Genomic DNA, 14,234 nt, shown 5'->3' on the forward strand with positions numbered 1-14,234 from the left:
TTTTAACTTCTGTTTCCTGTATCAAAATTGAGTGTCAGATCTCTGTTTCCAGATCTTTTCATGCTGCACTGTCTCATGCAAGTCTGTCTTTATTTTTCTTTTCCCTTTTTAGAGGGGCTCTGCCAATCTAACAGCAAACCACTTTGCTAGACTCAGATAGCCTGGCTCAAGCACCTTAGAGTGGGGTCATGAACAGGGAGCCTGAATGAGCTAGAGAGGAAAGGAGGATTGTTCTTTGAGCTGAGGATGGGAAGCATGGCTGCTGGAGGGAAAGACACATATGGCAGCTCTTGTTCTTTCTGAAGGAGTTTTGAACCACTGTGTGGCCAGATTTTAGGATCTGGTTGATCAAACAGTCCCTGCAGAGTGCTGTTCCTCCTGCCTGTATTTCTTCCAGAATATTCACACTGCTGTCTCATTTCTGTCTGGCTTCACCCTTTATTCAGTGCTGTACTACGGGAAAAACAAGACTTAAGTGCATAATACAGTTCTTATTTATTTTCCTACAGAAGAGGACAGAAGAGTCTTTTTGCCTAGGATTTGAACTTTACAGGAAATGTACTTATTCCAGATCCAGTGCTTAACTCACCCAATACCCTTAGCTTGGAGGGCTTTTGGTTTCAAAGATGTCATGCGTTGCATTTGTGTGATCCTGGAAATCAGACAGATATGCTGCAGATTCACAAGTACCTCTCTAACCTTTATTCCCAATCCGTGCTAGTTGATGGCAGTGTTAATGATTTACTGCACTTTCCTGCTTCTGACCCCTTTAGTGTCTTGTAAGACACTAAAAACTTCCTCGCTGGCAACCAGTATGGTTGAGAAAGACCAGAGCATATAAAGACTTTAAAAAAATCAAGGTCTTACCTAATCCTTTCCTTCTCTCTCTCCTTTTTTTTTTTTTCCTTCTTTCCCTCAGCATTTTTGCCCAGAAGCAGGAATGTGGGTCAGCTCTGCCATGGTGTTGTTCAATCCATGTTCTCTGACCTTGAAACTATAAGCTTTGTCTAGCTTTCTTCTGTAATACGATGATTGTCATAGGAAGGATAGCTGTGTTGGTGATGTCTACTGCTCTTGGCATTACCTCTTGGCACTGCTACAATACTGATGTGAAGATAAAATAGCAGTTTTATCTGCACAGACTTAGGGCTGTGAAAGAAACTACCACTCAATAGTCAGGTCCTTTTGCAAATTTTATTGTGCAGTATCTGCAACATTCAGTAGTGGAAATCTCATTTCCAGAACAAGAAAGACACAGTATTCCTTGAACCCAACAATACAGTCCCAGAGGATGGGCTCTGTGTCCCTGACTCTTCAGTCAAGGAAAACCAAATCCAGGTATGATCAGTATGATGTGTTTTCTTACCCATTGCTTTTTTATTTCCTTACCCGTAAACTGTAAAGCATGAAGAGCAAGAATGTGTCACATCCTATAGCAATGAATACAAAAAGTGAAGCCCTTGTTACCATGTTTGTCATTAAAATGTGGAGTATTCAGAGGACTGGAGAGGGAAGCAAACACTCAGACATGCAGTCTGGGTTCTACTGGAGGAGCACTACTCTTTTTTGTCTCATTAGTACCAGGTACTCTTGCAATTCCATTGAAACCCAGTGTTCCTCCTCTCTGACGTGAAATAGCTCCAGGCTGAAGACGTGCTACATAGTTATTGAGAATGAAGGAGAACTTGCCCAGTCTGGATTAGCCCACACATGATTTTCTGCAGCAATACTGTCTTTATGTCTTGCTTTCTTCCAGTGCTGTCAAATTGCTGTTTGTCCCAATAGGAGAATCTCCAAAATTTAGGCAATGTACCTGATTACCAAGCAAGAGGTTTGACTTGAGGCAGCAGGTTATGCTTGGATACTGCTCTAGCATAGTGTCTCCTTTACACCAGGACCTTTTATCTCCTTCACACCTTCTTTTTCAGACATAGCAATGACTTTCCCCCTCCTCAAAATAAATAAAATCAAAAGGGATGAAGACCATGCTGCAAGTCACAGAAGTGTGCTCATAAGCTCCTCAAGAAAGTCATAGTTGCCCTCATACCTTGTACTTGCTCTCAAGTCTAACTGTAAGAAGGGGAAACATTGCATACCAGTTCTGCCTACTGACAGGCAGGGTACTCTTATTCCACTGGATTAAAGAGCTAAACACTTCTTTTCATGTGGACTGAAGCTCCTTCTCTGGGAGAGCTCAGCAGCACTGGCTTGTTCTTAGGAGCAGATAATTTCAATGTGAAAGCTGTCTTCTTTTTCTCTGTTTCACAAGCATGCTGTACATCTGAACCTTCCACACCCAGTTCCTCCAGTAGCTGTGGAGTCCTGGTTTTGGTAAGGAAAGTAGGAGATCCTGTGTTCTCAGTTACACAGCTGCTAACATGCAGGAACTGACAGAGATCTTATTTCTTTCTAGACTGTGTGTAATTTTTTTCTGCAGAGGATTGAATTCAGCTCATATTCCGGCAGTTGGAGAGAGACACCAAATTCATCCTGCACTGCAAATGATTATTTTTAAAATACACTTTTTTGGTGTTTGTGGAGAGATGGATTCTGTCTTGTTTAGTGTGGCTTCTGGGCACTACAGTAATAAGAGTGGAGAGCTTGTTATTAAAGTCTAGTAACAGTCACCACTGAGCAGTTACTCTGCTCTAGGATTGTCTGTTTCTTCTTTCCACGGTAGTTCAGGCGGTTGAACTCCTCCATGACCTGCAGTATGGTCTTTCCTTTGGTCTCTGGCATCACCAGGAAGACAAAGATAGCCATGGACAGACAGTATGTCAAGAAAATGATGAAACAGAAACTACCAAGACCTTCCTATAGGAAAAGAAAGACACAAAATGTGTTCACATACATTGAACTAGATCTCTTTCTCTTATGATACGGAGTTTCTGGTTTTCTGTTTATTAAAAAACTTGTTCAGGGACTCAATGTTAATCCTGCTTGCTGCCACCTGGGAAATGGCATGGAGTGGTAAAATGAACTAATTCTCCTTTCCTGTTTTAAGGAGGAAAGCTCTATGCTCAGCAGAAATTGAATGTAATTGCTTGACAATCTAGAGAAGTGCTGAGCTTCAGTTACTCTTCTGCCTGCTCTGTCTGTGCTAGACTGGATAAGGCTCTTAGTCTGTGCTAGACTGGATAAGGTAGCTAGCATGTTAGTTCTGTCCCTCCTTGCACAGCCCAAAACTGCAAAGGCTTTTGTTTCCTGCTATGTACAAGTGCAGTGAGAGATCTCTGAAACTGCCCATTTTCCAAATTAACCCCAAAGGAGAGGAACACACGGGGGGGGGGGGGGGGGGGGAGGGGGGGGAAAGAAGGGAACCCCTCATGACATTCAAATGACTTGGATAGTTGTTAGTGCCTCTGTCATTGCTTCAGTGTTTGTCAGTGTCACACTCTAACTGTGTAGATAGTGTTAATAGCATCTAGAGTTTATCTAGCACTTTCACTATATATCTGGGTAAGAAGAAAGGGGCATCAGAACTGCAATTAGTTTGAGCTGTCCTGTGTGTGAAGTGTTGAAAAAGAGAAGTATGCTCTGGATTCAAGAAAGGTTTAATCTCCTCTGAACTGGGACAAAACACGCTACTTCACTTACCACAATGAAAGGGAACAAAAGTCCAAGGATGAAAAGTTGGATCCAGTTTATAGTGCCATTAAAAACATAAGCGGCTGGTCTGTATGACTGAATGAATATTTCTGTGGGCAAGGAGCATAATACTCCAGCTGAAAAATAAATAACCATATTGGAGAAAAAAGGAAGTTTAGAAATTTTGGAAGACGCTTCTGCAACTCACACTTCATGTATTGCCACATAAGTTAATGGTTTTAACTGACCTGGAGGTGTTTGAGGTGCTGCTTGGCTCTTCAGGAGGAAGGCATGTACGAATGCAATATGAAATGAAGTGTTACCTCCTACCACAGTGTGGAGGGGAATATCTACCCCTGCGCTGAACCAGTAGTAGGGATTCACACTAACTGTGGAACAGCTACACCTGGAACCTCTCCTAAAGGCTGAAGTGAGGAAGGAATGAGTATATGAAACCATTCCAGTAGAAAATACCAACCTGGCCCAATGCCAAAGCTCATGATGAAAATAAAGATGAGCGCAACAGAGCAGTATGGTACCCAGGAAAAGGCATCCTATGGTAGGAAATGAAAAGCAAATAATATCAGAAATTAACATTGTATTTATTCAGCTCCATTAGAAACATTCATCACTGCTAACTATGTCTATGTTACATATACATCTCTTTCCTCTACTTCCAGAAGCTTCACAAAGAGATAATCTTGGCAGTGATCATGGTAGTATAAAGCCATTGGCTTTAATCTGCATGTACATGAATGGGAACAGCCCTTTTAGAATGATGATTAGCCTCAAAAATACTTCTACTCTGACTAAAAAGTTACTTGGGTGGATGGAAATGGTGATGATATCTGCCGTAAAATAAAACATCAAGACCTGACACAGCTCTGTAATGAGTAAGTGGGGTCTTACCTGTAGTGAAAGCGTGACTGTGAGCAACCCTAAAGCTAAGGCCATAACAGTGTAGCTTTTCCACAGCAGTGTCTTCCTTCCTGCACGCTCAATTAGGAAAATCTGCAACCAGAAGGACATGCTATCAGCTCCACAGGACACAGCACTTGTGAGCTGTTTTCACCAGGCAGGCACAGAATCTCTGAAGAAACTGCTACGTAGTACCTCGTCTGGGAGGGTGAGTGAAGGTGTCTGGGGGGATTGAGCAGGACCAGGAACTGCAGGCACGGGAGTGGGGAAGGTGGAGAGGTGCAGAGCTGTAGGGAGCATTGCCTGGGAAGAAGAGATCTGAGGTGGCATTCTGGTGGCAAAGGACAGCTGGGGAGCTCAGCAAAGTGGAAATGCTTGCAGTGTTAATTACCACAAATCCTGCAGCCTCCCAGCAAGCAGACACAGTGTCCTACCAGCAAGTAGACACAGGGACTGTCATCTGCCTTTCCTATAGGGGGGAACTGGAACTCCCAAAGATGGCTCAGGCTGGGTCATGATTTTGAGAGAATATCCTTTCCTCCCATAAATTGCATATGCCCATGTTTGCAGGGTGTGTGGAGAGGATTTATGTGATCAGTGCAAATACTACAGTTGATTTGTTGCAGAACATTTGATCCTTGAATCTCCGTTTACAATAGTTATAAAGATTGAAGTGAACCATGCTTTATAGCAGAATTAAATTCAGCTGAAGGGCCACTTACACACATCAGTGTGGTGAGGATCTCCGTGATCCCAACTCCAAGGGAGACATAGTGGGTTTGAGCAAGGGGGATTCCAGCATTTATAAAGACACTGTATGCATAAAAGTAAACCTGGAAAGAACAGAAAGATGTGAAGGCTGTACTCATGTGCTCATGTTTACAGTAGCTTCTGTCTTTTTTGACAGAAAATAACTAATCAGATGCGAACAAAAGAGAAAATCTTCATTTCAGTAACTAATCCTCAGTGTTTCCATGAAGCTTACTTGTGCAGAACAGCTTTCACAAGCACCTCTGTCTTGAACTCAGTAACAAATGCAACCTTCTTCTTCTCTTTTTGCTTTTAGCACTACCTTTGTCTTATCTTACAGGTTATAATTCTATCTATCTGACATCTTTCACATGTTGTACTGTTTTGTGTACTTTGGATGAGGAGCATACAGAAATGTGGGCAATACATAAGCAAATGGTTTAATTCTCTTTCTACATAATCTTGAAGATTTTGATAGACATAAGTACTCATAAAGCGTATTAAATTCCACTGTTAATGTACTCAGCTTCTACTGGTCCTCTATGGTATAGTTACTGCATCACTAGTGAGGGTAGAAAGAAGTCTTACTAATCTTGAAGTTTTTCTGAATTTGCAAAATTCACCTGGATTTTGAAACTTTTATGCTTTCACTATAAGCTCATTTTATACAATAACTATTCCCATGCTCAGAGATACGAAACATAGCTAGATATATTTCCAGAAAAAAAAAGGTATAACAGAATATATATTAGTAACTGTTAAACATGTTACTGGGATGTTGTAATTGTCTATACTCAAAAATAAGTTCAAAGTTAAAGGATTTAGAAAGAAACCCAAAGATTTAGGAACATGGAAATGCTCTGTCAGCCTGACTCAGTTTGTACTGAGATGGCTGAACAATTTTGGGCAGTGCCTTCTGGAGTTGAGAGATACAGAGAGGCTTATGCTGTTCTTTACTTGTTTGGTATTTGAGATTTTATTTTATCCCCTTCCATTCTCTTATCATAACAGGGTAATTCATAGAGATGTCTTCAGATGACAGTTGCTAAAAGAAAGTTCTCAACTTATCCCAGACTTTCATGGCAAAATACTATAATAAGCAGTAAAAGCAGAGAAAAGTAGCACACATACCACATTGTTGCCAATTAGCTGCATGCATGAAGAGACAAGGAAAAGAGTGATGAACTGCCAGCGGACAGGTCTGTCACGAAAAAGATCACACATGCTCTTAGCTTGCTCCTCACGGATGGCTTCTTGCTCTGCCATCATGTCATCTATTTCAGCCATATGGTCACCATCTCCCCAGAGCCACTTCACAGCTACAAGGAGAGGAAGAGAGATGACTCCTGGACCAAGCTCACCAATGCAGACATTAATTCAGAGGGTTACTTCCTGCCTTGCAGAGTGTCGTAGTTGAGCTGCAGGCTCTTTGCTTGTATGACCTTTCTAGAGATCTGAGTTCAGATTAGACACAGCTCCAGTTCATTTCTGTCTATTTTTACCCATAAGTCTTAATCACAACCTCACCTTTGGCCAATAGCTGCTTACTGTGTTTCAGCATAAATCACATACCAATCCTCCCCTGAATAAACCTGCTAAAGGTGCAATTCTAGGGTATACACCAAAACACAGAAAAGTGACTCCTACATTAAAATATAAGTCTACATCCAAGAGTTCTCTCTTTCAACACTTAAATACCCCCAGTGGTTGTTCCTCTGTTTAGGTCAGTAGTTGGTGTTAAGGTTATTGAAGAACTGAAATGCTTACAGATAAGGCATTTCAGTAAAGAGCATCACTTTCTTACACAGAGCCAGAAGGTACCATATCTGCAGCCTAACAGTTCAGGGCAGAATCTGTATTGATGGAAATACAAGCTCTGTGTGATCACATCCCTCAGAGGATCCTGGCAGAAAGTAAGGGAAATACTAATGACAAGAGAGTACTAATACCAAACCAGAGGAGGCCGTCTTTCATTAAAGCTGAAGGTGGTTTCAGGGCCAAAAGACCAAGAGTCTTTTTCCCGACTGTACTCTTTTCCAGGCTCATGTGGGGCTTTACTGTGTTCTCCACTTTTTGTTGAAATGAATGCTTTGTGCCCCATTTCCTTACCTTTGATGCACCCCTCCTTGTCCTTTTTGTCAATGAGAAGGTAGCGGGGTGAGTCTGGGAAGAAGGGGAGGGTAAGAAGGTGAACGAGGGCAGGAAGCGCATTGACTGCCATGAGAATTGGCCAGAGAGCATCTACTCCAAGAACTTCTCTGAAACAGAGCCAGCAGAATGAGAGGAGCTCAGCAACCACATGAGAACACGGACACAGCACGGTCCCTTGGCGCTGCTGCGGGTGTCCGGGCAGCCCTCAGCCAGCAGTCTCCAGCATTTATCAGCCCATGAAAACCTCAGTGGGAGGTGGAACGGGAGAGCAGGGTGCTGCTGCCCCCAGCACACCAGTTACACAGTGTTGCCCCCTGTTGCACAGTGGTGAGGGCAGCACCGCTGGCTGCACCCTCCTGCACAGCTGGAGCCCACGACGGTGTACCGTGTCCTAGCACAAGCACTGAAGGAACCTGCCCTGGGTTATCCGCCTGCTACTGATCCCAAGAGCCTCAAGTTACAAGACAGGATCCACGGGTTATCAGCCTGCTACTGACTGCCCCGTGTAGCAGCTGCTGGGTTTCCTGGTTTTGTTGAGAATGCTGTGGCCAGAAAGACACATGCCAGGGGAACAGGACAGACCATCTTTGGCACAGGACAGGCAGAGGAGCCTGTGCAAGGGGGAATGAATCCACAACAGTTTCCTGGTTTCATGGGTGTGCTGGCTTGTATGTATTTTCAATTAAGTTGGGATGGATCTGATATTCCCTGCTCCTTCTAAAAAAAATTAAAAGTAGATGTCATTTCTTACAAAAGATGGATTTCTTTCAAAACCCATTTGAATCTGGGAAAGGTTTTATTACCAGTATTTTTATCTCTCTTTGCTAGGAAGAAACATCATTGTTCAGGATTAAATGTTTTGTATGACTTCTGTTTCTTACTGACTTAGGTCAGAAATTCAGACTGAGCTAATTCAGTCTGGCTGCACAGGGTACCCTGAAAACATGTCGAAAAATAGTTGCTAATTAGCCTATCCATAGGCTTGCATTAACATATGCATGTATTTTAATAACAAAAGAAATGAAATAGGTCTCAGACCGCCTTACCTGAGACCCAGAGCAAATCCTACAAATTTTCCAGTGGCGATGGCAGTAGAAGCAGTTACAGCAACCAGCCCACGGAGCTTCCGTGGGGCACATTCCCCGGCATACATGAGATGGATGTTGAGAGCTAAACCTGCAATCACAAGTGTTTGTCAGGGCAATTCGAACTCCCAAAGGTCTGGTGTTCTGGAGTGGACCATTATGGCTAAAGCGTATAGGGTGAGGCTCCAGGATAACTTTCTGCCGCGCTGAGCATTCTGCATGACATGAAGCATGTTCCTGATACAGTGGCCTTTGTGCCTTTCCTAAATCTTTCACTAAGCAAGTATGTTCCCTTGGGGAAATCTGTTCTTCAGCAGGCTGGTCGTCTCCTACAGCCACATGGAGAGCATTGCTGTTGCTCCCTTTAGTCTGAAATTGTGTATTTCAGTGCCTACTCAGGATGCTATGTGTCTTAATTTGTGCTTCAAACCAGCAAGTGAAGAAATGCTCTATATTCCATTTGCTCAGTGAATGAATTATCATTTCTCTATTATTTTTGCTGGTTAGTATTATCTATATCCAGCTGCTCAGGAATTGAAAACGCAGACACAATGTAACCTTCTGAGGCATCTGGAAATTAGAATTGCCCAGACTGAAAATCATCTCTGTGTTTGTAATATGGAAGACAGTATCAGCCACAACAAGCAGCCACAGAAACAAGAGGTCAGCTTTCTACTGACTGAGCATGCTCCCCTGAAATGTTGCATGCTTTGGGTTTTTCACAGGTTGGCCGTACTTTCTGTCTGGTTTGGATATAAAGATAAAAGAATGAGGAATGGAGGTGTCACACCTGATTAATTTAATGACATTGGTGTTTTATTATTTCGTTAAAAATGCATTCAGAAAGCAGACCCTCTGCAGAGTTAGTGAAAATCTGTGATGTGTATACTCAGACTGGTAAATCCTTGTGTCCCTCAGTCACTGCTCTCCCAACTGTTTAATGCCATAGATAGGAATGCTGATTTACCTCCACACACTCCAGCAAATAATCTTCCAGCGATGATCATCTCAAAGGATCCACACAGCTGGCTGAATCCCATCAGAGCTGCACTCAGCAGGGAAGGGATATCCGCAAAAAGCATGGCCTTCTTCCTGGAATTCATTTAAATTCATATGAGCATAAATAGTGTCCCTGTGTCATATGCAGCCTTACAGAAGTTGTATAAAGTGTACCAAGTTGAAGACTCTGTACTGGCTTTTGACATTAGCTGCAATGAAATGGGAAATGGGAATGGGAAAACTTTGTTGTGGACCAATAAGCTAGTTTGATGCCTCTAGTGGAGCCGGTATCTGCACTGAGGAGCAAGCTTTGTGAGAGGTTGTCTGTGAAATTCACTTTAAAATGCATTTACTCCTCATGTGACTTCTCTGGAATGGATTTGCTTTGGAATTTATAAGGGAGAGGGTACAATTTTCTTTGTGGTCATTGGCAGATTTTGCCATTCTGTTTCTTCATCTGAAGCAGCTCTGGGCTGCTCACGCTTGTAGCACTTCACAAGCAATGTTTCTCCCATGACAGTTGTGGCTGCAAACAGAAAGACTAATGTAATCATTATTCCTACCTTCCAAATCTAACAGACAAATATCCGGCAGACAAGGACCCCAGAAGCCCACCAATGCTGTAAATGGACACAATGAAGGACCACATCAAAGTAATCATCTCTTCACTGGGAGAAGAGCCGTATCTCCTCAGACAGGTCTCACGAATGAAACTTTTGATGTACTTTAATATAAGAACAGAAAACAATGGACTCAGTCACTTTTGCATAACTGCACCACTTTTTTTACTTCTCTTACCTACTTACTGGTCTTCTTGATCCATTTCTTACAACAGCTTAGTTGTAATTTTAGCCCAAATGAAATCTAAGGGAATTCTGCCACTAACATCCCATGTGTTAATGTTTTAGCAACAGGGTGCAATGAATAAATATATAAATATATCAACTGTGAGTGTCACTAAGATAGTGCTCTTGGCACCATTCAGGATGAAAAATACCTCCCCTAATTTTGCTTTTCCAGCTGCAGATATTAGAGCTGACCTCAGTTCTAGAGCTACAGTCCATCCCTGTCCTTTTTCACCTTGCAGACAGTCACATAAACTTTGTGTGGCCAAGCAAATGGTACAAAGGACAACCTGAGCACTGGAAAGAGGAGAATGTCCTGTGAGCAGCCCAGTTCAGTAAGGGGAAAATGGCTGACTATAAATATCACTAATCCTTCTCTTTCTCAGTTCTGTCACACCAGACAGATGTTAAAACCCCATGAAACACAAGAGCAATAGCAGCCAGTCTTAGAACCAAGAAACCACAGTTAGTTTTGAGAGCAGAAATGAAGAAGTTGTTAGTGCTTGCATATAGAGGCAGGAACACATAAGAACATTGAAATCCATGCTGGTAACTCTAATCCATGAGCTGTCCATGCTTACCTCAGTGGGAGAATTGATAATGGAGATCTGCAACCCATATTGGAAACCTCCACCAATACCCAGGACAAAAGCCAGGAGGAAGAGATTGGAGCTCATTTTCTGGCAGAAAATAAAAGCAGCAAACAAAGCTGGCACAGCTATTCAGGCATGTCCTCACTGTCCTGTTCACCTCCACAACTCCAACAGCCTGAGCAATGCCACACACCTGTGTCCTCTGACACCAAGGAGCCAGTGCAGAGTGAAATAGAAGACCAGAGCTATTAAAGCACAGGACAGTGAGATTCTGAGGAGAGACAAAGCTTGTAGCTGCCTCCCAGAATCCAGTTACACACTTCAGTGCTTCTGTCTCCAGTTTTGGCTGCCTTAATCTGCACTATCATAGAGTAACTTCTAGTGGGAGATGGTGCAATGTGCATGATTTCTATCTACTTGTCCTTCCTCCTTCTCCAATTGTTGTCTCACCCAAATGAATATTTTGTTCAGTGACTTGGCTGAGACTAGACAAAGATTTGGGGATTGAAGGGCATTCCTGGTTTAATAGTTTATTCAACCTTTCTTAGAACTATATCTGATAGGAGGCTTAGAATACAATACAATAGAATTGTATACAAAATGCATAGAATACAATACAGTTCTGTGATACATGCATACCCCATCCCTCCCACTCATAACTCTTTCATTATGGAGGACTTTTTCAGTCTTTCAACCCTCCTCCATCTACCAAATCATGTATTTTTTTTTTTTTTGGCTGCTGTGCTCTGAACAACCTTGGTTTGTTTGAACTCCCTGTTATGTATCGAGCATTAAGTAGGAATGTGCTTTTAAATCCAGTTTTCTTTGCTTTAAAAAAAACAATTCCTTGCAAGACATTTGGTATCTTTCAGATATGACCTTGTGCTATTATTTGAACCACATCTGATTCAGATTTATTTTTCTTTCTGTACTCAATTTATGCAACAGGTCTTTTAGAATAGCAGCAAGGAAAAAAATACATACTATTTGGCAAAAGAAACAGAAGATAACCATACACCAATTTGCATGCAAAGGTAGTCTTTTCTGCTTACAGCCTAGGTCTTTCCTAACACTTTCTTTGGTTACTTTGGAAAAAGTCACTCTGTACACAGAGAAAGAGGAGCCTGAGATAATATTTCAACATGTCATTTCATTCTTTTTTGGTGTTTACACTCCATTTAGCTTGTCATGAAGTTCTTGCTATTTGATTTGTCATTGTTGAATTGGTTACTGATGAAACTGCAGATGGTTTCGGCATGCTGGGGATTCACTCCAGGTCACTAGGGAAGAGAAGCTCCAGCAGCAACTAACAGGCAACTAGAGCTGCAGGAGATGAGTAAAGGACCATAAAAAAGGCACTGATGGAAGCCAAAGTCCAGGGACTGGCTTAAACTAGAGTGGACTGGCTTGGACTGCCCAAGTCATGGGTTGGGTAATCAGTTATCTCATTTAAAGGAAAAGTTCCTGACTGCTACATTGAACTTCAATGCAGCAAAGCCTTCTGAAGCCTGACTTGGGCAAGGCTGACTAAGACTGTCTGTTCAACTCTTGAATTATGGGGTCAGGTAACACTTCAAGAGTAATGGTCATTGCCTAAAGTTCAAGTCTGTATCCCTATAATATATGGCAGATGCTAGGAAAGTTGAATCTCAGTTTTAAATCCTGACTGTAAAATAAATAAACTGCATCTCTACTTTTATCCATAATTCTCAAAGGGCATCTTTATCTGGCAGTCTCCACGATGGCTCTGGTAAAAGGGTTTTTTTTCAGGTTATTCAAACAGCTTAGGGGGAAATTCCCTCTCCTAGTGAGAGGCTGCATTAGATGGTTCCCCAGGCTGGGGTGCTTCTTGTCTTTGGTGTCCGAAAGAACCCCAACCCCAGCTGGATTAGAAGTGAGAGGTGGCTTGTGCAGAGGAGCATTGTCTGTGGTAACAGTAGTAACTATTTTTCTCAGATGCTGATGGTTTTTAATCAATACAACAGTGCATGGTTCTTTAATCTGTAAACACTAGTGTGAACTATGAGCCCCTGAGGACTATATTTCAAGTTATGTTTTTGCCTAACACTTCACATGGTAAGAAAATTGACCCGACCAAAGTGTCATCTTTTTTCAGTTGAAAGTGTTTTAATTCAGTAAAAGTTAACCAACTTGTTAAACGCTTCAGTTAAAATGTAACCACTGGCTGTCTTTGCTTCCCCAGTGTAAAGACACCTGACTTTGGGCCATAGTCAGAAAAAATGCTTGAAGTTGGAATTAGTGTTTCCTGACACATGCACTTGCAGGACTGGCTCTGAAACTCAGGCAGCCGAGTGAATGTGTATCATTTCTGAAAGTGAGGCGTGCTTCATACTGCCACATGCAGCCCCTGTCCTGCCAGGGCTCTGGGAAAGGCACAGTTCTGACTCATGGGAGTAGGCACAAAGGTGGCCAAGGTGAGGACCTCTGGACACTGGAGGACTTCTCCCAGTTTTAACCAGTTCTTCCCTGCCCTGTGGCTCCCAGCAGTGTTTCCCAGGCCTCTCCCTCTGCCCAGGCAGTCTCTTCAGTTCATCCCCTGCTTTCTGACCTATGTCTTCTCTACTGCCTTGTTTTCTTCGCTTCACTTCCCTTTCCTGTATTTTTTCTAATCTTCACCAAAGGAATGACACACTATTTTGATACCATCGTGATGGCAGCAGCACTTTTTTGCTTTGACTGGGTGTTCTGCTCTTTCCATCTGCCCCTCACTGCTCTCTCCAAACTATAGAAATGAGAAGTACCTCTGCAGTTCGCAGCTCCATGGAGTCCTGCTATTGTTTGTCTTGTCTCAAAATCCTGCTATTTCAAAATCTCAGTGTTGTCCGACAGCAGAGATACCTGCTCTTGGCCGTGTCTGTATATGAATTACTTCTAAAACAGCAGCAACCACAAATGAACCAAAGTTTAATTTTTCCTCTATTATAAGCCTTAGGTGGCAAAAAATAGTTCTTGCACAGATCCTTTTCTGGGAAGTAGCTGTGCCGCTCCACTAATGCCCAGCACGACAGTCACACACTCCAGAAGCGTTTACAGTCCTGTCATTCAAAAATGCTGTATTTTTAAAACACGTAGTTTAAAAATATACTGAAAGAAACTTTAACTACTTATTTTGGAAACATACGTGGGCTTCTCTGCTGCAGCCGTCAGCACTGCTGTGATTATCATACAAACAAAGCCAAAAGAAAGGAGATGGCTTGATTAGGACTTTGAGAAGAAACAGAAAGAAAGAAACTACTAGTCAAACCAATGCCTGTGAAATGGTTCCCTTTTCCATGTAAGCTAGA

At 42.4% G+C, this 14,234-nt stretch overlaps 1 protein-coding gene across 2 annotated transcripts; it reads right to left on the reverse strand.

The window, feature by feature from the left end:
* Nucleotides 1-1,175: 1,175 nt before the first annotated feature.
* On the reverse strand, nucleotides 1,176-11,239 carry LOC136020977 (solute carrier family 2, facilitated glucose transporter member 11-like). 2 transcript variants are annotated; one of them, XM_065692672.1, is made up of 12 exons: nucleotides 10,918-11,239; nucleotides 10,055-10,215; nucleotides 9,460-9,584; nucleotides 8,454-8,583; nucleotides 7,366-7,514; nucleotides 6,388-6,575; nucleotides 5,229-5,339; nucleotides 4,702-4,809; nucleotides 4,498-4,599; nucleotides 4,067-4,142; nucleotides 3,598-3,725; nucleotides 1,176-2,814 (listed from the first exon to the last, which is right to left on the reverse strand). In XM_065692672.1, the coding sequence occupies exons 1-12, from the start codon at nucleotides 11,011-11,013 to the stop codon at nucleotides 2,608-2,610; spliced, it is 1,581 nt and encodes a 526-aa protein (XP_065548744.1). In that variant the 5' UTR covers nucleotides 11,014-11,239; the 3' UTR covers nucleotides 1,176-2,607. The 2 variants fall into 2 exon arrangements, with proteins under 2 accessions (XP_065548744.1, XP_065548745.1); XM_065692673.1 differs by lacking the exon at nucleotides 4,702-4,809 and having other exon boundaries at nucleotides 10,918-11,237.
* Between the last annotated feature and the right edge of the window lie 2,995 nt (nucleotides 11,240-14,234).

This window comes from Lathamus discolor, chromosome 12 (assembly GCF_037157495.1).
Source record: "Lathamus discolor isolate bLatDis1 chromosome 12, bLatDis1.hap1, whole genome shotgun sequence".
Taxonomy (NCBI): domain Eukaryota; kingdom Metazoa; phylum Chordata; class Aves; order Psittaciformes; family Psittacidae; genus Lathamus; species Lathamus discolor.